The 27,799-nt window shown below is 44.4% G+C and overlaps 1 protein-coding gene across 1 annotated transcript in view; it reads left to right on the top strand.

Moving 5' to 3' along the window:
- The window catches only part of LOC126088479 (glutamate receptor ionotropic, delta-1-like), an 87,245-nt gene that overhangs the window by 23,709 nt on the left and 35,737 nt on the right, over window positions 1–27,799 (top strand). Inside the window, exons 2-4 of the mRNA XM_049906620.1 lie at window positions 5,139–5,263; window positions 5,342–5,512; window positions 26,086–26,312. Of these exons, the coding sequence (XP_049762577.1) occupies window positions 5,139–5,263; window positions 5,342–5,512; window positions 26,086–26,312 (523 nt within the window). The remainder of the gene's footprint in view (window positions 1–5,138; window positions 5,264–5,341; window positions 5,513–26,085; window positions 26,313–27,799) is intronic.

The raw sequence follows: 27,799 nt of genomic DNA, 5'->3' as shown, positions 1-27,799 counted from the left end.
AGTTTTATTTTCAAAGAATAATGTATGCTCCTTTTTCTCAGAAAGTATTCAAGAGATTTCTACAATAATTTCTCTGTTTCATCTCTTTATATGTTGTAAACTTCTCTCATGAGGTTTTTGGAATAGGTCAAACAGTATAATTTTCATAATTTTTTAATTATAATTCCACAAGTACAATTTTAAATTCATGCAAAATTCCAAGCACTTTGCCCTATATCTCAGCTTGCATCCAGAATTGCAAAATTTTCTCTGCAGACAACGTTTATCAGGTTCACAGAAGTATGTGTACAAAATTTCATAATTCTAGCATTCATAGTATCTGAGGAAAAGGTACATAAACTTTAAAAAACAAACTTTTCAGGAAACGCAATTTAAAGTTCAACCTAACTTTTTCCCTTATGGCACTTTTTCAGAAGGCACCACATTTGTACTCTGGGTCGTCTTTCCCTTCAACGCTTCTCTTCTGGTTTCTTGTTGCCTGTTTTCTTTCCTTTACCAGGTCTTCAACTGACGTTTCAGCTGCAGAGACGCGCTGTAAATCTATTTTTCTCAGGTTGTCTTGAGTAAATTTTCTTATCTTGAAGCCCATTCTTTCTAATACCTTCATCCTCCTGACGTTCCCACCATTAAATAAAATAACTGCATCACAAGTTGCAATTCTAACAACTGTATCAGATGCAAATGTGTTTTTAGGGCATCGTTTCCATATGAGTGAATTTAGAGACTCATTTGGATTTTTGGTTTTGTCATGAACACACTTTTTGAGAAGTGCAGGATCGGCCAGAAACCTGTAAGTGGGCTTGACAAGATCCATGATACAATCTGGAACCCTCTCTTTGTGAATGTAGGGGTTGTTATCCCTCTGACCTTGTAGATATTTACACCACCTAATGTGGCACACATAATGAATAGGGTGTTCATCTGCTGACAACATGTGGAAATATGTAGCCCATGCACTCTTTGTGATCGTGGCTTAACTGAATGAAGAAAGAATCGAACACTTGCATAAATCTCCGTCAGTATCACAAGGCATAAACGATGCAGCTAGTTTGTTATTGTTTATAAGATACGGAACATAGTCGAAGATGATCTGTAAAACCAAAGTGTGTTTATCGTGGCCTCCTAGATGTATCCTGCGCACGTTTGTTTGAAAGTAATACACAGAATCGTTGTTCACTGAGCTGGTATCGAAGGGCTGCTTCAAAACGTGGTTCGGCGCGGCACGTTACTTTTTACCGCCCTGCCAGCAATGTTCATTTGTCTAGCTAAAAGCTGTAGTAGAAAATACTAGACCACTACTGTCTATTGCAGGTCGCAACATACATAGAATTGTCCGGTAAACGGGATGTGGCTAGCTACTTAAATAAAAGTTTTAACTTGGAAATGTAAATTTTCAGGTGTATTTTTAAGATAAAGATTACAGTTAATACTGCCAAGTACGTACTAAGTGGAAACACAATATAAAGTTCACACGCACACACCACAATCACACATGTAGCCAGTTTATGGTATTTACACCGGTTACCGAAGTTAATAGAGTTCACCGAATCGTTTAGTTGTGAAAATGCTCGCTCAAATGTTGTGCCCTCTGCTCTACACGTAATACCTGTTCCAGTCTTGGATCGCACAACACGCCACGCGGTTTTAACTAACACTCAAAAGCAATAATTTTGATATTCCGTCGGAAATTCCACACGACTTCCACTATACCGTTCACTTAAATACACTTTGTACTACTTCGCGAACTCGTAATTAGCATTTTTCCGCGATTTTACAGTACTTTCGTCGGAGCTGCTTTCAATGAGATGTTACTAGTTCGAACACTCAGCCCTGATTCCCCTAGATCACACCAAAGGCTTTTTTCCCAGCATAGATTGGCGCGAGCCTGCATTTTTCTGATTGGCTGATATCACAAACAACAAATCAGGTTGCAGTATTATCCCGCGCTAACCCGCGATTTACTTCAATGACCAATCACAGTAAAACATTTCTTTCTGTGGCAATTGATAAATAAAGAAATTTAGAAAAGTATCAAATATAAAATTACTCCTTGTGAAATTACCGATTAATTTGTGTTCTACTCACGATTTATTAGTACCATAAACTGACTGCACATTTAATTATAGTAAATCCCCTGTATAGTTTAACTGGTACTTTGTGAATAAACAAAACAATTTTCATTTACTTCTGTTCTTCTTCACTCATACAACACTCACACGCTAATTACTACACATATAAAACATACATCATTATGCAAATACATTAAATATTAATCAAACATAACTTTACAACATGGTTTCTACTACGACTGCTAGCACTGCCCGTCAACTGCTGACCTCTGCCGCCTACTAGTACAACTACGTGCAGCTCTGTAACTCAGGCCCATGTCAGCTGGTGACATCTGTCGACGACTCATGCCTATAACGATATCGTCCTAACAAGTGACAGGAGCGATGCAAAGGCGTTACGCCTCAGTGGGCGTGGCAAGGAGCCGACGTCACACTTTTAATAAATTTTCAGGCACTTCGGATGCGATTTCAACATTGAAACTTTGGGAACTTATTGTTCATGAGTTGTACTAACAAATAAAAAGTAAATCGAAAATTGATATTTTTGGTCAATTTCATCAACGTCCCCCCTTAACTGCATTTGATGCTGCGATTTTTTCCGTCAGTGTATTTACACATAGGTTGAGACAGACGACAGAGGGATAGAGAAACAATTAAAATCGCTCAAAAGAGGAAAGGCCTCTGGACCTGATGGGATACCAGTTCAATTTTACACAGAGTACGCGAAGGAACTTGCCCCCCTTGTTGCAGCGGTGTACCGTAGATCTCTAGAAGAGCGTAGCGTTCCAAAGGATTGGAAAAGGGCACAGGTCATCCCCGTTTACAAGAAGGGGCGTCGAACAGATGTGCAGAACTACCTATATCTCTAACGTCGATCAGTTGTAGAATTTTGGAACACGTATTGTGTTCGAGTATAATGACTTTTCTGGAGACTAGAAATCTACTCTGTAGGAGTCAGCATGGCTTTCGAAAAAGACGGTCATGTGAAACCCAGCTCGCACTATTCGTCCACGAGACTCAGAGGGCCATAGACACGGGTTCACAGGTAGATGCCGTGTTTCTTGACTTCCGCAAGGCGTTCGATACAGTTCCCCACAGTCGTTTAATGAACAAAGTAAGAGCATATGGACTATCAGACCAATTGTGTGATTGGATTGAGGAGTTCCTAGATAACAGGACGCAGCATGTCATTCTCAATGGAGAGAAGTCTTCCGAAGTAAGAGTAATTTCAGGTGTGCCGCAGGGGAGTGTCATAGGACCGTTGCTATTCACAATATATATAAATGACGTTGTGGATGACATCGGAAGTTCACTGAGGCTTTTTGCAGATGATGCTGTGGTGTATCGAGAGGTTGTAACAATGGAAAATTGTACTGAAATGCAGGAGGATCTGCAGCGAATTGACGCATGGTGCAGGGAATGGCAATTGAATCTCAATGTAGACAGGTCTAATGTGCTGCGAATACACAGAAAGATAGATAGATCCTTTATCATTTAGCTACAAAATAGCAGGTCAGCATCTGGAAGCAGTTGATACCATAAATTACCTGGGAGTACGCATTAGGAGTGATTTAAAATGGAATGATCATATAATGATGATCGTCGGTAAAGCAGATGCCAGACTGAGATTCATTGGAAGAATCCTAAGGAAATGCAATCCGAAAAGAAAAGGAAGTAGGTTACAGTACGCTTGTTCACCCACTGCTTGAATACTGCTCAGCAGTGTGGGATCCGTACCAGATAGGGTTGATAGAAGATATAGAGAAGATCCAACGGAGAGCAGCGCGCTTCGTTACAGGATCATTTAGTAATCGCGAAAGCGTTACGGAGATGATAGATAAACTCCAGTGGAAGACTCTGCAGGAGAGACGCTCAGTAGCTCGGTACGGGCTTTTGTCAAAGTTTCGAGAACATACCTTCACCGAAGAGTCAAGCAGTATATTGCTCCCTCCTACGTATATCTCGCGAAGAGACCATGAGGATAAAATCAGAGAGATTAGAGCCCACACAGAGGCATACCGACAATTCTTCTTTCCACGAACAATACGAGATTGGAATAGAAGGGAGAACCGATAGAGGTACTCAAGGTACCCTCCGCCACACACCGTCAGGTGGCTTGCGGAGTATAGATGTAGATGTAGAATACATAGACCTAAACCTTCATACCAGCTTCCAGCCAGCAATCTTCATGAACCTACACAGCATTTGTCTCAGGCATGCCAAAAAATTCCTAATATTGATGATGGACATCAATTACGAACGGAATGATAGTTCAATGTTTCAGTATCTGTAACGCTTCCCACTTCCGCCAGTGTATAACTTCGGTAGAAAGTGTTTTAACTGAAAGCAACCCCTCGTGTCGAGGCTTGCCGTCATAGACGAATCACTAACGCACAGGGCTCGAGGAATCTGCTGCAGATGCAATCTTCTCTGAAGCTAAGAACCAAATTCACGTTTCTTACGCGCCATTGTCTATCAGGCCAGATACTAATGGATCCCTGCCCAATTAGAATCCATATCAGGTAACAGCTCCTCTGTGCAGTCGCACCTTCAGGTTACTACACTACTGGCCATTAAAATTGCTACGCCAAGGAGAAATGCAGATGATAAACGGGTATCCATTGGACAAATATATTATACTAGAACTGACATATGTTTACCTTTTCACGCAATTTGGGTGCATAGATCATGAGAAATCAGTACCCAGAACAACCACCTCTGGCCGTAATAACGGCCTTGATACGCCTGGGCATTGAGTCAAACAGAGCTTGGATGGCGTGTACAGGTACAGCTGCCCATGCAGCTTCAACACGATACCACAGTTCATCAAGAGTAGTGACTGACGTATTGTGACGAGCCAGTTGCTCGGCCACCATTGACCAGACGTTTTTACTTGCTAAAAGATCTGGAGAATGTGCTGGCCAGGGCAGGAGTCGAACATTTTCTGTATCCAGAAAGGCCCGCACAGGACCTGCAACATGCGGTCGTGCATTATTCTGCTGAAACGTAGGGTTTCGCAAGGATCGAATGTAGTATGGATGTAGATGTAGATGTAGACTGGTCTTACAGATCGTGGACACGCCGCTGGACAACCTGGGCGAGCGCCTGAAGAACGTGAGCGACCGCCAGCTGGACACGATGGCGCGCTTCGGCTGGGGCCTCTCCACCACGCTGGCCACGCTGCTCAACTTCTCGTAAGCTCCATCCCACCTGCTCTGCATCACACTTGCTTTCCTGCGACTCGTGCCAACATGTCCATCATTTTACCGCAGGATCGTACTGTACCGCGTGCGCAACTTTGGGTCACTGGTGAGTGAGAACGAGATGGACGGAGCGGTCGCCCTCATCCACAACGGAACCGTCGAGTTCGGAGCGGCTGGCTTCATAATGACCACCAGGCGCATGGACTTCATGGACTACACAGGACCTGGCCGGCTGTGGGCGTAAGTAGGCTTCGAGTGGGGACTGAAACCCGCCGGGGGGATAGTTATACACTGGTGAGCCAAAAACATTATCACCACCTGCTTAATAGCTCCTTTGCCCGCCTTTTAAACGAAATACAGGGTGTCCGAAAAGTCTTTCCCTGATTACATAAATTGATAACTCAGGCGAGAAATACAAGGTGCATTCAAGTCCTAAGGCCTCCGATTTTTTTTTATAATTAACTACTCACCCGAAATCGATGAAACTGGCGTTACTTCTCGACGTAATCGCCCTGCAGACGTACACATTTTTCACAACGCTGACGCCATGATTCCATGGCAGCGGCGAAGGCTTCTTTAGGAGTCTGTTTTGACCACTGGAAAATCGCTGAGGCAATAGCAGCACGGCTGGTGAATGTGCGGCCACGGACAGTGTCTCTCATTGTCGGGAAAAGCCAAAAGTCACTAGGAGCCAGGTCAGGTGAGTAGGGAGCATGAGGAATCACTTCAAAGTTGTTATCACGAAGAAACTGTTGCGTAACTTTAGCTCGATGTGCGGGTGCGTTGTCTTGGTGAAACAGCACACGCGCAGCCCTTTCCAGACGTTTTTGTTGCAGTGCAGGAAGGAATTTGTTCTTCAAAACATTTTCGTAGGATGCACCTGTTACCGTAGTGCCCTTTCGAACGCAATGGGTAAGGATTACGCCCTCGCTGTCCCAGAACATGGACACCACCATTTTTTCAGCACTGGCGGATACCCGAAATTTTTTTGGTGGCAGTGAATGTGTGTGCTTCCATTGAGCTGACTGGCGCTTTGTTTCTGGATTGAAAAATGGCATCAACGTCTCATCCATTGTCACAACCAGAAAGTCCCATTCGTGCTGCCGTTGCGCGTCAACATTGCTTGGCAACATGCCACACGGGCAGCCGTGTGGTCGTCCGTCAGCATTCGTGGCACCCACCTGGATGACACTTTTCGCATTTTCAGGTCGTCATGCAGGATTGTGTGCACAGGACCCACAGAAATGCCAACTCTGGAGGCGATCTGTTCAACAGTCATTCGGCGATCCCCCAAAACAATTCTCTCCACTTTCTCGATCATGTCGTCAGACCGGCTTGTGCGAGCCCGAGGTTTTTCGGTTTGTTGTCACACGATGTTCTGCCTTCATTAAACTGTCGCACCCACGAATGCACTTTCGACACATCCATAACTCCATCACCAAGTGTCTCCTTCAACTATCGATGAATTTCAATTGGTTTCACACCACGCAAATTCAGAAAACGAATGATTGCACGCTGTTCAAGTAAGGAAAACGTCGCCATTTTAAGTATTTAAAACAGTTCTCATTCTCGCCGCTGGCGGTAAAATTCCATCTGCCGTACGGTGCTGCCATCTCTGGGACATATCGACAATGAACGCGGCCTCATTTTAAAACAATGCGCATGTTTCTATCTCTTTCCAGTCTGGAGAATAAAAATCAGAGGCCTTAGAACTTGAATGCACCTCGTAAGATACAAATATGAAACTGGTGTCTAATTGTTTGCAAACTATCAAAGTTTTCTTCACACATCAGTAAACTTCCACATGAGCACCCTTGGTAGCACGTAGATCATCTAGGCGATATTCAGTTTCCATCCACACATTAGCCAACATCACTGGAGGGATCGATTCAACACCTGTGGTTATCCGTTGCCGCAGGGTTTCAAGATCTGGTTCACGTGTTCGGTAGACCTCGTCCTTGACATAACCCCATAAAAAGAAGTCTAATGGGGTTATGTCAGCAGAGCCTGGGGGCCAAACCGGTGACCCATCATGACCAATCCATCGCCCAGGAAAGGTCATATCGAGATAGGCACGGACGTCCAAACCCCAATGAGGTGGTGCACCGTCTTGCTGAAACGAGACATCGCGGTGATACTGAAGCAGCTGAGGAACAGCATACAGTTGCAATATGTCCAGATACACTGCAGATGTGATGGTAGCCTCAGCGAAGAAGAATGGCCCGACAATTCGATCGTGCAATAGCGCGCACCAAACATTCACCTTTGGACTGCCTCTGGTGCACTCCATGACCTCGCCAGGGGGTTGTGAACCCCAAATGCGCACATTATGGCGATTCACTACTCCACTGATAAAAAAGGTCGCTTCATCGGAAAAGGCAATTCGTCTGAGATAACCATCATCGTCCTCAATATGTGATAGCATTTCGACTGCAAAGTCATATCGACGTGTACTGTCATTGGGCAACAAGGCCTGAACGATTTGCACTTTGTATGCACGAAACAATAAACGTTTGTGTAAAATGTCATGGAGAGAGCTTTTTGTCATCTGTAATACACGTGAGGCCCTGCGCACCGATTTCTTCGAACTTCGCAGAAAAGACTGCCTTACAGCTTCCACCCTGTCTGCTGAGGTTCTTGGTCGACCAGACCTCGGAAGGTCAGCAACCGATCCTGTGTTCTTGAACTTCTCATACCAGGCTTTAATGCTCTGGACATCAGGTGGATCCCTTCCAAATGTTGTCTGGAAGTGTCTCTGCACTGTGGTTGGTGATCGTGTCTCATGGTACCACAGTACATGGCTTCTTGGGCACTGCATCTCATCCCTACTTACGTACTGCGAACCTAAAACAGAAAAAAACTTTGATAGCTGTAAACAATTCGACACAAGTTTCATATTTGAATCTTACTTCTAGCCTGAGTTATCAATTTATGTAATCAGGGAAAGTCTTTTCGGACACCCTGTATGTCAGTGATTGTGCGTGTCAGGGATCCGACAGTTTGTTGGGAGGTTTGTGGAGGTATGCGGTATTAGATGTCTACCCACAGGTCACGTAATTCGCTTAAATAATAGGCCGCTGATTTGCGTACGCGGTGTAAGTAGCCTGTTTATATGTGTGTATGTTGGCAGCGAGATAGACTGCATTAATAACTCGGACAGCGCCGTGCGCCCTCTGAAACAGACTTTCTGTGTCTGGTCGGACTCGCAGTTGGGAGTGAACAGCCAGCTGTGATAGCAGTTGGAGGTGTATAGACAGCAATGGTAGAGGTTGGAAGTTAATAGTTATCAGTGATGGAGGTTAGAGGTTTGAAGTGTTAGCGCGAGCGGATGGTCTGTGCGTATGTCTGTCATGGAAATGTAAGATTATTGTTGGTTATATAATTTGCTGGAACTGGTTATCAGGGCGATTATATAATTTTTTTAAACTGGATATCACATGATTAAGGTAAAATTTGTTAAATACATTGTTTGCTCTGCAACAAAATCTTTCCTTTGCTAACCACATGCCCATTAGTAGCTAGAGCCTACAGTAACTAGAATCTTTTATTTAGCTGGCTGTATTGGTGCTTCCTGTGTGAAGATTTTCTGTGAGGTAAGTGTCTTATGAAATGTATAGGTTATTGTTAGGATTCCTTCTAATTCAGGGCCATTATTTTGTGTTAATTATTTGAGCAGTCAGATTGCGTTTGAGTTGTATTTGTCAGGAATAATTCTGTAGGTCAGATATGAAATGATGAAGACAAGCAAAGTGACAGTACGTTCAGTTCCACTCAGCAGTTTAAGCAGGTTCACTTGCATTCAGTTTCACTCAGCAGCTTAATAATTAAATTTAGAAGTTTCATCTTCCCAGTTAGTTCAGTTTGAAACGTCCCCTTAGAACATTTATACAAGACTGTGCTTAAACTGACACACAATATTTTTTAGCGCAACGCAATCTGACTTTCAGAAATCCCTACAAAGGAATGGCCCTGGCTAACATTAACCTATACCTTTCACAAATCACTTACCTCACAAAAATCTTCATTACTCGAACTACTGCAATACAGCGAGCGCCACTACTGCCAGCTAAATAAAAGATTCAAACTACTGAAAGCACTAACTTCTGATAGGCATAGTTAGCAAATGAAAGATTTTAATAGAGAACAAACAATGTATTTACCTTAATAATCATAATATATATGCCATCCAGCCTTACAAATTTCAAGTCTCCGCCATTTCTCTCCCCACATCGACCACTGCTGGCGGCTCACCTCCAACTGTCCAACGCTACGCGCTGTTCACATCCAGCTGCCGCTGCCCAACACTACAATGGCAGACAACAATGCAAACTAGCCACAGGCTGCACACAGCACAGCCAGTGATTTTCGTACAGAGCGCTACGTAACGTTGCCAATAAGAAAACATAAACAGCCTACTTACAAGTTTAAGTAATTAGAAACTTAATAAAGAATTATCAGCGGTGGTGGCACCCGATAGCGACCCAGATGGCTTCCATAGTGTGTTCACTATAATGCTTCTCAAATCACTGAACACGATTGTGGCTCCGAGACACGGACAATTATACTGCTGGAAGACGACATAGCCGTCGGGGAAGACATCAATCATGAAGGGGTACAGGTGATTCGCGGCTGTCAGCGTGTCTTCGATTACTACCACAGGTCCCATGCAAGGGCAGGAGAATGTCTCCCATACCATAATACTGTGCCCAACAACCTGGGTCCGTGGTGCGCTGTACGTTTCGAGCCACTGTTCACCTCGATGACGGCGTTTGAGGAGACGACCATAAATGTAGCGTAGGAAAAATGCGATTCACCCGAAGAGCCGACACGTTTCCATTGATCGACGGTCGAATCCCGATGGTCCCGTACTGAGTGCAGTCGTAAATAATGATGGCGCTGGGTCAACATGTGAACACGTATGGGTAGTCTGCTGCCGGGCCCCGCATTCAATAGTGTACGACGAACGGTGAACTCCAAAACACTTGTGCGTGCACCAGCACTGTACTCTTTCGGCAGAGAAGCCACGTATCACCATCTGTCCTACTTTATAGAGCAGACAAACCTGCGAACCACACGTTCTGTGAAGAGTTGTGGACGTCCAACCATTTAGCGCCTTTTACTGTCCTTCTGTAAGTAGGCTGTTTATGTTTTCTTATTGGCAACGTTACGTAGCGCTCTGTACGAAAATCACTGGCTGTGCTGTGTGCAGTCTGTGGCTAGTTTGCATTGTTGTCTGCCATTGTAGTGTTAGGCAGCGGCAGCTGGATGTGAACAGCGCGTAGCGTTGCGCAGTTGGAGGTGAGCCGCCAGTAGTGGTGGATGTGGGGAGAGAGATGGCGGAGTTTTGAAATTTGTAAGACTGGATGTCATGAACTACTATATACATTATGACTTTTGAACACTATTGAGGTAAATACATTGTTTGTTCTCTATCAAAATCTTTCATTTGCTAACTATGCCTATCAGTAGTTAGTGCCTTCCGTAGTTTGAATCTCTTATTTAGCTGGCAGTAGTGGCGCTCTCTGTATTGCTGTAGCTTGAGTAACGAAGATTTTTGTGAGGTAAGTGATTTGTGAAAGGTATAGGTTAATGTTAGTCAGGGCCATTCTTTTGTAGGGATTTTTGAAAGTCAGATTGCGTTGCGCTAAAAATATTGTATGTCAGTTTAAGCACAGTCATGTATAATTGTTCTAAGGGGACGTTTCACTTCTACCTCTTTCCGTAGATGCTGACGACAATGTCACGTGAACATTAGACCAGCTTCGCCGTTTTCGAGATACTCGTTTACAGGCTGTGAGTAATAATAGTCTGCCCTTTGTCAAAGTCGCTTATCTCAAAGGATTTCCCCGTATGCAGCCCATATCTTCGCCAGGGTGATTCCCCGTCTTTGCCTGCTCTGCTTACATGCTTTTGTTACCGCGTCACACGCCCGCAACGCCGAACGTCGCTGTGGGCAGTGGTCATAATGTTTTGGTTTATCACTGTATATGCACAAATACTCCCTAAAGACAGTCGTTTTCCTACGGCGGTTGCTCTTCGCTCCTTGCACTCCCCGCGTCGACGTGTCCTGTAATAATTATTATTTGACACGGTGTGGAGGCATTCATGCAAGCAATGCCAACTTACTCTGGTAGGATGCATTATATTCTGTTAAATACACACAGTGTTGACCTGCACTGTTCGCAATTAACATTATTTCACAATTGACTCAATCAGTATTTGCATTCCAACCGCGTAATCCGTTTTGACGTACTAAAGTTATTGTCGAAGTAATGTTATCCAGCTGAAATACGTGCAACAAAGAAAACGCATGAAATTCACTGTTCAAAATGTGCTAATGGCTATGGGGAGCCACGGTTCTTCCAGCCACTACTAAACAGTTCCTCCGTTCATTACACGAGCGTGCTCGTGACCGAATCGCGAGGCAGATGTTTCAAAAGTTGGTGTGCGATATCCGAAACGAGATACTACCTACGCTCATGATATTCAAAGAGTCAAGCCACACATTTTTCTTTGGAAACAATCCAGTCCACGCTATCTTCCCGAAATCGTCCCGACGCCGTTGAGGATTGACCTCTCGAAACGATACATGAGATCGAAAATCGTCATCTTTTAGACAAACCTTAATTCTGGGCCTTGAACACTGATATGAAATGCACAGCTTTTTTGGCAAGCAAATTTAATTACATCACAATAACTTGAGAAATGCATGTTTCAGTCACAGCATCAACACTGCACATTGCACGCGCCCTACGGTAGCCCAGCTACGACTGACCTGATGCGCTCTAACCTCGCCAGAGGAGCGACTATCGATAGGTCGGCGACAGAACAGTGCACTTACAGGACGTAACATGGCATCCCGAAAGGAGAGAAACGAAGATTAGTGTTTAACGTTACGTCGACGACGAAGCCATTAGAGATTAACTGCAAACTCGGGTTGAGGAAAAATGCGGCATAAAAGCGACCGTGCCTTTCAAAGAAATCATTTCGGAATTTTCCTTAAGCGATTTAAGGAAATCAGGAAACCGAATCCGTATGGTCATACAGGGTTTTGAACCATCAGTACTCTCCCAGAAGGGGCTTCTATAGTAACTGTGATGGGGATAGTGTATATGGTCCACAAGACAGCGTTCACTTAGACCCATCTGTGTAGCTGAGGTCGCTGGCGCATACCTATGCAGTGGCGCAGAACTTGATCATAGCCAGTTCCAATCCAGGCGGTGGAAGCAGTTTTCACCACCAGTATTTGAGTGGCAATGCGAGAAGAGGTTGTAGGGTAAAGTTTCTGATCACCATAGCCATTTTCCAGGTTTATATTCCAAACCCCTCCACCCCGTCTCATGGAGAGAGGGCATGTAGCACTGTCGATGGAGATCCGTCGGTCGGATACGGACGCTGAGCTCGCTGATCCCTTCGGAGATATTCAAAGAGGGGTAGGCTGTGTTCCAGCGCTGCTTTCAACCGTCTCCCTTCTCTCATCATCATACAGCACCACACTATACACACACAGATTATGTGACCAATTCTCAACAGATACACTTGAGATACAGTTCTCAGACACTGCGTGGGGAGAGGTCACTGTGTTCTCGCTTCCCGCGCCCGGGTTCGATTCCCGGCGGGGTCAGGGATTTTCTCTGCCTCGTGATGACTGGGTGTTGTGTGATGTCCTTAGGTTAGTTAGGTTTAAGTAGTTCTAAATTCTAGGGAACCGATGACCATAGCTGTTAAGTCCCATAGTGCTCAGAGCCATTTGAACCATTTGAGGTCACTGTGTGTGGAGGATGTAAACACTTACCGATTAGTTAGCCGAACCTACACCTCGGGGGCTTCGAGCCAACTGTGCCGTGCGACTCCTCCAACATTACTCATTAGCAGAATCGTACCTCCGCCGTACTCCAAGATTATCATCTAATGTAGCATCTCCTCACTAGCGAATTCAGTTATATTCAGTCGACAGACTACTCAAATTTGGAATCTCACCTAAATTCTAGAACCATCATAATGGAATTTTACGCTCTATTTCCGTACTTGAGGGCATAATAATGAACTAAAGATGGTCTGGTTCCTTTCAGGTACAGTTCCCAGTTCATCGGCAATTACCTTCTGCCCCACGGTTCATTGGATTTCAGATGGGCGTTTAGTGCATACTATCAGTTCGCAGGCGTCGTATGTGTATCTTCTGATATTGCGAAGTTGTATTACATCCAGCATCATTTACGATAGCAATACTGCAATCGGTATAGCCGACAAAATAATGGGCTGAGCACCTCCTGTCCTCTGGTTCTCTGGTATCTGCTCACACTAAAAGCTGTTGTAAGGGGACGAGAAAGAGAGCAGATATATGTGCCTGTCCTTAGTTGCAGAAGGTCGTAAAATTCGGCAGATATCTGGGACGGACTTTGTCAGACGACGGTTTTATGACTGCCTTATCGATGACTTTATGAGAGTAAGATTTATGGTCGCCTTGGCAAAAGCAGTCCTCACATGACTACCTTGACATCACAGTATGTCATAAAATTGGCTTGAATTTGTCCTTGAGCAATAGCATTTCGAATACCTTACATTCGACACCAGTATTCATTTTTACCCCCTTGACGGCAGTCAAGATAGACTCATTGACCAATAATCAAGGGTGGATTAAAGGGGGCGAGGAGAGGGAGAGGGGGGGGGGGGGGAGCGGAGGGGCGATCGCCCCCTCCGAGAGCTCATAAAAAAAAGGTTCAAGATTCAAATGGTTCAAATGGCTCTGAGCACTATGGGACTTAACATCTATGGTCATCAGTCCCCTAGAACTTACAACTACTTAAACCTAACTAACCTAAGGACATCACACACATCCATGCCCGAGGCAGGATTGGAACCTGCGACCGTAGCGGTCGCGCAGTTCCAGACTGTAGCGCCTAGAACCGCTCAGCCCCTCCGAGAGTTGAAACTAAATGAAAATCAAATGGTAATTTTTGTAATCTGCGCCAATGTTAAGCAAGCGAATTTAGAATCTTGGTCAGTAGATTTATTCACTTAATTCAGTATTCGCCAAGCCACCTTACTTTGTGTGCCCGCGAGAATGTACTACCTGTACCAGTGACATGTGCTCCCCCTCCTGTTCGAATTGTGGGCGCCAAATATTCCAATTTCGGAAGATTGCCGATCTGCCACAGCGGCACGCTTTATAATCATAATTTTCAATATATAAATATATATATGAACTGAACTGGAAAAAATATAAATGTCAACGATTTAAGAACTACAATTTTAAAAGTATTTTATTCTCAATCCAGTTTATTTGCTTTTTAATTTGCGTATCAACTCTGTGTTAACAAAAGGCTTATGAACTTATTACTGTGTGTTAACAATTATATAAAAGGTTAGTCAGAAAAAATTTGTAAATGCTACATATTTTAATAAATTAAAGTAAAACACATTTTTGCTATTGTTTGATATTTTTAAGTATCAAAACAAACTAAAACAGTAGTTTTTGAATGTTTTTTCCATAACTTTCAAGGAGAGGACCCTTGGGTTTTCTTTCTCTTCTAGGCAACCACCCCCACTCACAAAACTTCGTTAATCCGCCAGTAATTTACTTGCAACACAAAAAGAGTGTTGTCCTGCTGAGAACGGCTGCAGAGTGGGTATTGTTTTACTCATAACAATATTACTGAAGAAAAGCCCCTATTGGAGTAGTTTGGCCTCCGTAATTTATGGTACTCACTGATCATCAGGCTAGAGGTGTGAGACCAGGATTGGTGATGTACTGTGAGAGACAACGCACACCCCTGTGCGATTTCGCGCGTTCTTGGGCCATTATTCGGTAAGTGGTCCGAACTTCAATCGAGGAAAGTTGTCAGGTGCCAATCTACACGCCATTAATTGTATTTAGGAGTAAACAGTAATAGTTTTAAGTGCGGTCAAAGGCGAAATTGAAGCCAATACACTATGGGGCGACACAACGGCCACATCTGCATCTACATGTATACCAGGTAAGGGTCATTCCATGTCAGACAGCCTAATTTCGTAACATTTTCCTGCTCGACCATCATAGTTTGCGATTAAATTTTGTGTGAACATTCGCACATGTCCCCAACGAACATCAGTAAAGTTTAACGTTCGTCGAAGCAATACTGGCCGAGATATAGTCACTTGTTTGACTCCATGCGCGACTTTGCACAGAGCGAGCATGAATTTCTGGCGAATTTGAGCTGCTATAGTTCGGCATATATTTTGTTGAAAGAAATGAAACGTGGCCATTTTGTACAATTTTATGCAATCTCTCCAGAATAATAATGAAGAGAATTTTATGAGCCATATTCAGCGAGAATATTTTAGGCAAAATAGCACAAAGAAATTGGCACCCTACAAAATTTCAAAGCTTTTTCTTTTTCTTTTTTTTTTACAAATTCTTCAATTTTACACTTCATTTATTAAGTGGCAGAAAGCGGTACAAAAATGAAACTTTACGTTTGAGAACCTTGTGTTGCCGGGTTACTGCATGCCAAGTTTTATATTCGTCATACCTCTAGTCCCCGAAATATTAAAAGCCAAACTTCGAAATTTTTTAGGGCGCCAATTTTTTGGACGACTTTGTGTGTAATTTTCTGGCCTAATATGGCCTATAAAATTCTTTCCATTACTATTCTGGAGAGAATGTATAAAATTGTACAAGATGGTGGAATTTCATTTCTTTCAACAAAATATTGGCCGAAATACAAGAGCTCATAGTCGCCAAAAATTTACGCTCGATCCGCGCAAAGTCGCGCAAGGAGTCAAACAAGTGACTAAATCTCGGACAGCATTGCTTCGATGAACGTTAAAATTTACCAATGTTCCTTAGGGATATGTCCGAATGTTTAGATAAAATTTCAGCGAAATATATGATGGTCGAGCAGGGAGGGCTCGGTGAGCCATCTTACAATGTGCGGTAGAGGGTACATCCTACACTCCTCCAGTTGGATTCACGAGCACTGCACGGAAAGAACAGGGTGACCCGTATAAAACAGCCCGAAAACTAGGTTCGGTATTTTGTGGAAACTACATCCTCTAAACAACAAAGAGATAATTAGAAAGTCCGAATGCCGGCCGCGGTGGTCTAGCGGTTCTGGCGCTGCAGTCCGGAACCGCGGGACTGCTACGGTTGCAGGTTCGAATCCTGCCTCGGGCATGGGTGTGTGTGATGTCCTTAGGTTAGTTAGGTTTAAGTAGTTCTAAGTTCTAGGGGACTTATGACAGCAGTTGAGTCTCATACTGCTCAGAGCCATTTGAACCATTTTGAAGAAAGTCCGAATAAGAGAACACGTTGCTCAAGTCAGAGGTATCCTCCGATACAACAATGACGTCAGTCCAACTGTTGGGCTCTGTTCATAGCGTATAACTCGGCGGAAACGTCGACTTGACTTAAGCCCTATTATAAGGCTCGACTTTTTGGTCCAGCGTCTACATACCTGTCAGCTCGCTAACACGACCTTCCCGTCCCATGCCACAGCTGTTTGAAAACATGGAGGTCAAGGTACTGAGAAAGAAATCGCAGCAGCAAGCCACTATTCAGATTATGAGATTTGTTTTATTATCTTTTTTTTTTCTTTCCCCTAGCCTGTTTAAAAGAAGAGTGTAATGTGTACAAGGTGTTTCACAATTATTCCTATTACATGCTTCTATGGGCTGTACAGGAGACTTAGTAGATAAAAATTTGATAAGGAACTAATGTCTGAAAATGTACCATTTTAATACAAAATAAGTTTGAGGAATGGCTCACTTTCAAATCTACCGCTTCGCGGTACGGTACATAATGACATAGCCGCACAATGCATGTTTTCCATTTTCGGTTGACGTGAGGACAAGAACGGGTGCTTATAAACTGGTACGTTCGCAACTGGAAGTGTTGAATTTTGTGCTCCACGGACGCGCACCAGGATATGTGAGCTGTGTGTATAACAGCATGTGCCACAGTTACACCTTGTGCAGCGAACAGGTAAGTGGGGTAACTCCTGTAGAGAACATAAGTCAGAGCTCAGTATCTTCGCTGGGTACATACCGTGAAGTGGTAGATCTAAAAGTGATGCCCCAGTCAAACTTATTATATATCCAAACGGTACATTTAAAGACATGGGTTCCCTATCAAAACTTTATCTGTAATGTCCCCTTTAATTCCCCTAGTAGCCTGTAACAGGAGTTGTCAAACATTGTGTACATCTTTTCTAATACAAGACAAATCTTTTATGTTTTTGAATGCCTTAGACATAATCCCGCACAAAAACGAACTCAATCCTTCGATATATTTTGCGCAAATCTATAGTGTAAAAAATCGATTGAATGTTCATGTTCCTGTTAGATACATGCTGTCGTGCTGTAACTTCACGTGCAAGTGCTCTGCGGACTATGTTTACAAGGCACTGTGTTAGTATTTCGGTAAATATGAATGTGAAAATGTTGAGAACAAATATCATATCTGATATTTATTTTATGTAATAAACTATATGTATAAAATCCGTAGAAGCCGCATACGCACTCAGAACCGGCAAATAATAAAATAAATTTGGTAAATGTGAGTACGACAGAGTCAGTGTTCTTCAGTCCATTAAGGAAAAACGTTCTACAGAAAAATAGATCGCGCCATTGTGTTTGACAGTGCCGAATCTCTCACTCAAAGGCTGTGGAATCTGACGAGTAATAAGAGACCAATTGATGATGCCAGCTAAAGAGATTTGATCTTAAAATGTGCTGTAGAATGTGAGTGTGTAAAATGTCTACGTTGGAATCTTACTCTCGTAAGCGACTTCTCTTTGGAAGACGTTTTGGCGTCGTGGTCAGCTAGTGAGCTAGGTGGCCAAGACAATGGTTTGCACTTTGGACTCGCATTTGTAAGGAGAGGGGTTGTAATCCAGGCCAGGCCATCATATAATAGGTGTTCTGTGCTTACTCTACACCACCAAAGGCCGCTCCTGTCCAATAGCGTCAAGAGGGTCTGCAATTTAGTTGCACCCTCCAACGCCCTGATCGCCATCAACGGTGCAATTTTAAATTTAAATTCGTTGTAAGTTCCCATGGGACCAAAGTGCTAAGGTCATCGGTCTCTAGGCTTATACACCACTTAATCTAACTTAAAGTAACTTACGCTAAGGACAACACACACACACCGATGCCCGAGGGAGGACACGAACCTCCGACGGCGGTAGCCCTCGTGAACCGTGGCAAAGCGCCCAAGACCGCACGCCTACACCGCGCGGCGGTGCAATTTTCTGTCACTCCATGAGGAACTAGGAGAAGTTTGGTCGCTACCAAGAGGATTAGAAACTACTGCTTCAGATAAAGTGGCACGCCACTATGTAAATTTAAGGGCTTCTGCACTCTAAAATCATGGTATTACGCACAAAGGTTAGCGTTATACACATATACAGGTGGCGGTAGTACCGCGGTCACAAGGTGTTTTAAAAACCGTCATTTGCACTTAGGTGACTTATGTGAAAAGGTTTCCGACGTGAGTATGGCACGACGGGAACTAACAGACTTTGAACAAGGAGTGATAGTTGAAGCTAGACACATGAGGCATTCCATTTCGGAAATCGTTAGGGAATTCAATATTCGAAGATCCATTGTGTCAAGAGTGTGCCGAGAATGCCAAGTTTCGCATTACCTCTGACCATGGAAAACGCACTACCTGACAGACTTCATTTAACAACCGTGAGCAGCGGCGTTTGCATCGAGTTGTCAGTGCTAACAGACAACCAGCACTGCCCGCAATAACCACAGAAATCAACGTGGGACGTACGACGAACGTATCTGTCTGGACAGAGCTGCGAAATTTGGCGTTAACTGGCTATGGCAGCAGAAGACAGACGCGAGTGCCATTTCTAACAGAACGACATCGCCTGTAGCGTTTCTCCTGGACTCGTGACCATATCGGTTGGACCCTAGACGACTGGGAAATCGTGACCTGGTCAGATGAGTCTCGATTTCAGTTGGTTAGAGCTGTTGGTAGGGTTCGAGTGTGGCGCAGCCATGGACCGAAGCCGTCAGCAAGGCACTGTACAAGCTGGTGGCGTGAGGTGTTCAAATGTCTGTGAATTCCTAAGGGACCAAACTGCTGAGTTCATCGGTCCCTAGACTTACACTTTGTGGTGTCACCGCCAGACACCACACTTGATAGGTGGTAGCCTTTAAATGGGCCGCGGTCCGCTAGTATACGTCGGACCCGCGTGTCGCCACTGTCAGTGATTGCAGACCGAGCGCCGCCATACGGCAGGTCTAGAGAGACGTCCTAGCACTCGCCCCAGTTGTACAGCCGACTTAGCTAGAGAGAGTTCACTCACGGATTACGCTCTCATTTGCCGAGACGATAGTTAGCATAGCCTTCAGCTACGTCATTTGCTACGACCTAGCAAGGCGCCTTTATCCTTTACTATGTATTTATCTTGATGCCTGTACCGTCAGACCGATGTTTTCCAATTATGGATTAAAGTTAAGCATTACTTCAACTACGTACTTTATTTGCTACTATAATTTCCCTTAACTGTTCCAGACCTCACGCCAGTCTGCGTGAGCTTAACGCGTGCATTTCGGCCTCCTTTAGCAACACGGTGTTGGATCTTCTGCCAACACACCACACTTTACTTAAACTAACTTACGCTAAGGACAACACTCACACCCATGCCCGAGAAGGACTCGAACCTCTGGCGGGAGGGGCCGCACGATTCGTGATATGGCGCCTCTAACCAAGCGGCCTCTCCGAGCGGCGGTGTGGGGTGTGTTTTCACGGAATGGACTGGGTCCTCTGGCCAACACAAACGATTATTGTAAATCTTACGTCCGGTTACCTGGAGATCATTTGCAGCTATTCATGGATTTCATGTTCCGAAACAACGAAGGACTTGTCACCGGGCCACAATTGTTCACGAGTGGTTTGATGAACATACTGGACATTCCGCTATCCAGATGGCGAATCCCATCGAACATTTATGGGACACAATCGACAGGTCAGTTCGTTCACAAATTCCTGCACCAGCAACATTTTCGCGATTAGGGACAGCGATAGAGGCAGCAGGGATCAATGTTTCTGCAGCCGACTTCTTGAGTCCATGCCACCTCGAGTTGGTGCACTAGGCTGAGCAAAAGGATGTCCGACACTGTATTAGGAGGTATCCCGCGACTTTTGCCGTCTAGATTATTCCCAAATTTAGACTTAAAGCAGTTTATGTTATCGATGCTGACTTCTTGCCTGTTTCACTGGATTCTTCAAACATATTTTCAAGTTCATATTTTCACAAAACATATTTTTTGTCTCTCAAATTAATTAATAATATACTTTCTTAAAAACTGACATACACAGTATTAATGCTTCGTAATATTTCTTTTCTACACTCCTGGAAATGGAAAAAAGAACACATTGACACCGGTGTGTCAGACCCACCATACTTGCTCCGGACACTGCGAGAGGGCTCTACAAGCAATGACCACACGCACGGCACAGCGGACACACCAGGAACCGCGGTGTTGGCCGTCGAATGGCGCTAGCTGCGCAGCATTTGTGCACCGCCGCCGTCAGTGTCAGCCAGTTTGCCGTGGCATACGGAGCTCCATCGCTGTCTTTAACACTGGTAGCATGCCGCGACAGCGTGGACGTGAACCGTATGTGCAGTTGACGGACTTTGAGCGAGGGCGTATAGTGGGCATGCGGGAGGCCGGGTGGACGTACCGCCGAATTGCTCAACACGTGGGGCGTGAGGTCTCCACAGTACATCGATGTTGTCACCAGTGGTCGGCGGAAGGTGCACGTGCCCGTCGACCTGGGACCGGACCGCAGCGACGCACGGATGCACGCCAAGACCGTAGGATCCTACGCAGTGCCGTAGGGGACCGCACCGCCACTTCCCAGCAAATTAGGGACACTGTTGCTCCTGGGGTATCGGCGAGGACCATTCGCAACCGTCTCCATGAAGCTGGGCTACGGTCCCGCACACCGTTAGGCCGTCTTCCGCTCACGCCCCAACATCGTGCAGCCCGCCTCCAGTGGTGTCGCGACAGGCGTGTATGGAGGGACGAATGGAGACGTGTCGTCTTCAGCGATGAGAGTCGCTTCTGCCTTGGTGCCAATGATGGTCGTATGCGTGTTTGGCGCCGTGCAGGTGAGCGCCACAATCAGGATTGCATACGACCGAGGCACACAGGGCCAACACCCGGCATCATGGTGTGGGGAGCGATCTCCTACACTGGCCGTACACCACTGGTGATCGTCGAGGGGACACTGAATAGTGCACGGTACATCGAAACCGTCATCGAACCCATCGTTCTACCATTCCCAGACCGGCAAGGGAACTTGCTGTTCCAACAGGACAATGCACGTCCGCATGTATCCCGTGCCACCCAACGTCCTCTAGAAGGTGTAAGTCAACTACCCTGGCCAGCAAGATCTCCGGATCTGTCCCCCATTGAGCATGTTTGGGACTGGATGAAGCGTCGTCTCACGCGGTCTGCACGTCCAGCACGAACGCTGGTCCAACTGAGGCGCCAGGTGGAAATGGCATGGCAAGCCGTTCCACAGGACTACATCCAACATCTCTACGATCGTCTCCATGGGAGAATAGCAGCCTGCATTGCTGCGAAAGGTGGATATACACTGTACTAGTGCCGACATTGTGCATGCTCTGTTGCCTGTGTCTATGTGCCTGTGGTTCTGTCAGTGTGATCATGTGATGTATCTGACCCCAGGAATGTGTCAATAAAGTTTCCCCTTCCTGGGACAATGAATTCACGGTGTTCTTATTTCAATTTCCAGGAGTGTATAAACATTCGAATCAAATATACTCACAGCACCAAGAACATCTAATGAATGCAATCTTTTGACAGCTACACTGTTCCTCCCGAAGAGTCGGCGGAAAACAAACTTGATTTACATTTAAAAATATGTCTTTTTCGGGAATTAATTTTGATGCGTACCACGCATACGATATCATTGCCTGAAAAATCGGTGCTGAAAGTTGGTTATGAATTATGCTGTGAATAGTTATTGCATCCGTGCAGTTGTGCAACTGTGGGTTTCCAGAAGGACACTGCAATTCTGAAGCCTGGATATAAAGTTTTTAACCTGGCGACGAAAATAAACATCACACGGCTGGCACACAGGTGTGCAGTTTGGCGGTATTACTTTTACTGTGCACGTCGGCTGACCATCGCCAAATATTGTGTCATATATTGTACTATTAATTCGTCCACTCCAGGAATCCAGTTTTAGACAAAACTTATCAGAAACGTATGGTTTTAAAACATTCTCAAGAAATGTTCTGTAAATCGCATTGGTCAGTTTCCCGGATTTGGAGCAGGTAATGTAAACATTTTTCAACGAGTCGGATAAACGACTGACCTCTTCTATAACCCGAGGACCAAATGTAACATTCGTTTCTTGTAAACACAGGAAAACCTTAGGCAACACTTTTCCAGAGGCTGTGGTGGCATTTGCGCCGTGTACGAATGTATTAGTTTGTTTTTACTACCAACTGCGACAAGAGTTCATTTTTCTCCCTTATGCGATAACGTGCGTCGAATGTTCACCCGATACTTGCATCCTGTTTCATCGGTCTCGATTACGTAATCACGATTATAACCGGTCATAAGTGACACCGTTTGCGTGCTGAAAAGAGCCGCCACTTTCTGTATATCTTCTATATTTTGTACGTCCTTATGAGAGTCGTATTTAGTGATGTGCCGTTGACGAATTTTATACTCCGATTTAAAATTTCTTGCCCAAGATAATGATGCAGCAAACGTAAAATCCTTGTTGGCCGTATATTGAAGCGCTGCACCTGCAGCCCACTCCTGAAGTATTCTCGTTGCTACATTCTCGTTACGACAGCGAGATTCGACAAGTCGGTCGTATGTACACTTATTTATCGCCTGGTATTTGTCGTATCTTCTTCCTCCTTTAACGATAACGTTTTCCCACAATTTCAAGTCCTTCTTCCTTTTCAGGGCTATTGTTGCTCCATTCTTTTGCAGTGTTTGTAAGTTCCAATTTGGATGGTTCCTGGCTAGCGCTACCGCCTTTACTTTTACTTCAAGGAGTACAGCGCCGAAGTTCAATCGTTTAGTAACCGGTTCGTAATGCTCATCGGGAACAGATGAAGCACAAATTCCCAGTGACGTGGAGATTTCCAAAGTGTTATGACCATTTTGCGATTCATTGGTTGGGATATCTTCCACTGAATCACCCTCTGTTTCGTCTTCATGGTATAGTACTTCAGTATCAACAAAAGTCATTTCGTTTGTCAGCTCCAAAAATCGCTCGACTATAGCCGCTCCTATCAATCTGGAACGCCGAGAAACAGAACTGCCTGCTTCCAGTAGTGCATTGATAATGCATCTGTCTTGCAACACTTTTACAAACCAAAACACAGCGTCGGTAACTTCCCGCTTGCCATCGTCTGTGACAGGCTCCCAACTATATATTACAGCGCTAGTCGAAGGGTGTACATCCTCCATTACTCATATTATGCATCTGAAAGATATGACACAACAAACAATAACTAGTTACTATGGCATAAACAGACGAGCTAATTACTACAAACTACATACAGTACTCGTCATATGTTACTTACGGAAGAACACTCTATTCATTCACAAAACGTATTTCATTCGGTGCATTAACGATGGAAAAATCACAACATGCATCCGCGAGGTTCGCGGCAGTCTAATGACGGAAAACACCTCTTTCCGATTGACTTCTATAAGGTTCGTGCTGGACACCTTCACTCTTCCAGGTTCACAACTATGATTTGACGAAGAGGCAACCGGGACAAACATAACTCTCCCCACGTGCATTCTGTCCCGTGCCTCGATGTAAACAAGCGTCGCGCGGTTGGCTATCTGTGATCCCTCGTGAGGAGTTCGCAGCACTCTTACTCGGAATTATTTTCATGTGACAAGGCTTAAAAGCTTAATACTTTACTAACTCACGGCGTTTGGGAAATTAGTTTGCCTACCTTATTATTATCATTCCTTATTGATTTACTTACCTTATTAACCCTCCCATATCTATCAATTGAGATATGGAAAAATACAAACGAAAAGAATAACATCCGCTAGGTTTCTTCGAGATTCCAACCCGGGTTTACCGATTCCCAGCCAGTTGCCTTGGCCGTTTCTTTATCTTTTATCTCATTTTTTTCTATATATTGTTTGATAATTTTTTCGTGGCGGACGTCCGATGACATCCGTTCAGGTTGTTCGTTGATCCGTTCACTCAGTTTTTTTTTATTACAGAGGGTAGCTAAACCCTCTGACCGAACACGCTAAGCTACCGTGCCGGCGCCTCTATCGGCGTTTTCGGCGAAAAGCGTTTACCATGCGGGTGCATAAGCGGCAGTTGTAAAAGTTTCTTTCCTCGATTTCTGGAAAAGTTTGCGTTTGCGGACCCCGTACCTGATGATGAAAAATGCTCTATTTAGAATTATCTATCGATCCCTCCAATTTTGAGTCGATTGCTCGTCATAACCTTTAGGGGTGATTTTCTCAAAATTGCGAGGATGTTGACCCAAAATATCTTAGACCCTTCGTTTTAGGTTGTGCACAAGCGACCTGCCAAATTTGACCCGAATCGGTTGGCCCTGTCTGAGGCCTTCCCCTTGTGAGACTGTTTTATCTTTACTTATTCTGATCATCACTAAACCGACACACAATATTTTGGCGCAACGCAGTCTGACTTTCAATAATCCCTACAAAAGAATAGCCTGACTAACAATAACCTATACCTTTCATGAATCACTTACCTCACAAAAATCTTCGTTACTCGAACTACTGCAATACAGCGAGCGCCAATACTGCCAGCTAAATAAAGGATTCTACTACTGAAGGCACTGACTACTGATAGGCATAGTTAGCAAATGAAAGATTTTGATAGGGAACAAACAATGTATTTACCTTAATAGTGTTCAAAAGTTTATATATATATATATATATATATAAAATCACTTGATGACATCCAGTCTTACAAATTTAAATTTCCTATATATATATATATATATATATATATATATATATATATATATATATATATATATATATATATATATATAAAATCACTTGATGACATCCAGTCTTACAAATTTCCTCTTTCTGACGGACACACGTCCAGATCGTCCGTTCATAGTAACCTCTCAAAACTCTGGCATCTCTCTCCCCACCACATCCACCACTGCTGGCGGCTCACCTCCAACTGCCCAACGCTTCGCGCTGTTCACATCCAACTGCCCAACGCTACACTAGCGAATATTCCAACAATGAGTCCAAACAGCCACAGACTATACACAGCGCACTCAGCGATTTTCATAGAGAGCGCTACTTGGCATCACCAACATAAAAACCTAAACAGTCTACATAGCCGCGAGGGATTAGCCGAGCGGTCTAAGGCGCTGCAGTCATGGACTGTGCGGCTGGTCCCGGCGGAGGTTCGAGTCCTCCCTCGGGCATGGGTGTGTGTGTTTCTCCTTAGGATAATTTAGGTTAAGTAGTGTGTAAGCTTAGGGACTGATGACCTTAGCAGTTAAGTCCCATAAGATTTCACACACATTTGAACATTTGAACAGTCTACATACAAGGTTCACAAAAAAAGATATAAAATAAGTATTGGGGAACAGTAATACAATGTATTTCAATTTTTAATATTTGTATTTTCCACAAGTACCAACGTAATGTTTCACTTATGAATGTTCCACACTATCAGTAATGATATGTCATAGATAAATCGAGATGATAGACAAATAACAAGTTGGTGAACTACGTTTGTACTTACTGATGGTTTGGCTCAGATACTGATACGCTTTCTTATCGTGCAGGCCAGAAATAATGTTTCGGCACCCCAAGTCGGCGAGCGTGCTCACGACGATCTTCAAGCCGTACACGGCGGAGCTGTGGGTGAGCAGCGGCGCGCTGTTCGTGCTCATCCTGGTCGTGTCGCGGCTCTTCTGCTGGGTCGAGCACCGCGTCACCGCCACCGTCGACGAGATAGACAACTCGTGGAACTCCACCTTCCTGCTCGTCTCCTCTGCCATCGGGCAGCAAGGTGAGCCACCAGCGTCCACGTCCGGAAGAGAAACGGGCAATATGGCTCTGAGCACTATGCGACTTAACATCTACGGTCATCAGTCCCCTAGAACTTAGAACTACTTAAACTTAACTAACCTATGGACATCAAACAAAACCCAGTCATCACGAGGCAGAGAAAATCCCTGACCCCGCCGGGAATCGAACCCGGGAACCCGGGCGCGGGAAGCGAGAACGCTACCGCACGACCACGAGCCGCAGACGAAGCGGGCAATAAGTCGACACACAGCGTTGAGATGTGTGTGGTTCAGGACACCCCCAACGTCCGGCCTGGTCAATAAGAAAAGTCGCTGGACGATGCCGCTCCCTAGAGAAGCACGCTCCGCTATTGTATGCCGGACAGACTGGATGGGTACTTAGCACGTATTTTGATCCGTAAATTAAGCTTGAGTGCATTGGAGGTTGACGAAGGGACCTGACAAATTGAGAATTCTGCATGACATATAATTTTTCGCATTTTGGAAAACTGAAAGTTACTCAAGATTATGCAGGAATGGTTCTAGAGAGCAACATTCTAGACGAGTGTGCATTACTAACAAATAATTCGAGAGGAAAGACGAACTATCTGAGTGCGTCAGCCAAGTGCATGGACAAGCCCAAGGCAAATCTTTCAGAACGCTAGGAGATAGATCCACTCAGCGTGAGAGAGTTCGATGTTGTGCTTTATATAGGACACTTTGCCGCTGGGTGTGATGTAAAACACTTCAGCACCTGTTGCGTGCAGGCTCATCACTTTGGTTCTGAATGCAGTGACTGTCAGCTAGAGCCATCAGTGGCAATGCCGGAGGTCTGATACCAGCTGGGTCACAAGCACACAAAAGCCACCATCTGGGAATATAGTCAATGATCACAGGGAGTCATGAGTCTTACTATGTCAGCTTACCACCATACAATTTCTCATAATTGAAATATACTACAGGTCTGCCATAAAAGTCAACATGCCAACATGCTAGTGTTTTTTTTTCCGAAATAATAACTGAAAATTAGGAAAAGTGACACATTGACACAATGGGCATTTCATTCTTTTCTTTCTGATATCAGTGTGTGATGGAAAGAAGGTAATTGACTTCTGTTAAAGGTGACTGCAGTTGTACAAAACAAAATATTTTGTCTACATCAAACTATTTTAACGTACTTTAATTGCATTGCTGCAGCTTACACACTTAATCCTTCTATTTCTTTATTTTGTTATTTCAGTACAAGCCTGCTAAGAATTAAATTTAAGCCATTAAGCTTTACGCTTTCTCCAGTACTTCTTTATCTGTCCTGTTTTCTTTATTTTTTACTTTTCCTCTCTGCTGCCCATTGTCCTCCTAGTTGTTATGGTGCTTTGTCTCGGAAAGCATTTCAACCTCAATATCATTCTTACATTTTGTTCTGTCTTTTATTTCTTTCTCATTTCCGTCAATTTCTTCTATGTCTTCATGAACATTCCCAAGCCAGTTG

This window comes from Schistocerca cancellata, chromosome 6 (assembly GCF_023864275.1).
Source record: "Schistocerca cancellata isolate TAMUIC-IGC-003103 chromosome 6, iqSchCanc2.1, whole genome shotgun sequence".
Classification (NCBI taxonomy): Eukaryota; Metazoa; Arthropoda; class Insecta; order Orthoptera; family Acrididae; genus Schistocerca; species Schistocerca cancellata.
The sequence above is the reverse complement of the archived record's forward strand: the minus strand, read 5'-3'. Positions and strand labels throughout refer to the sequence as shown.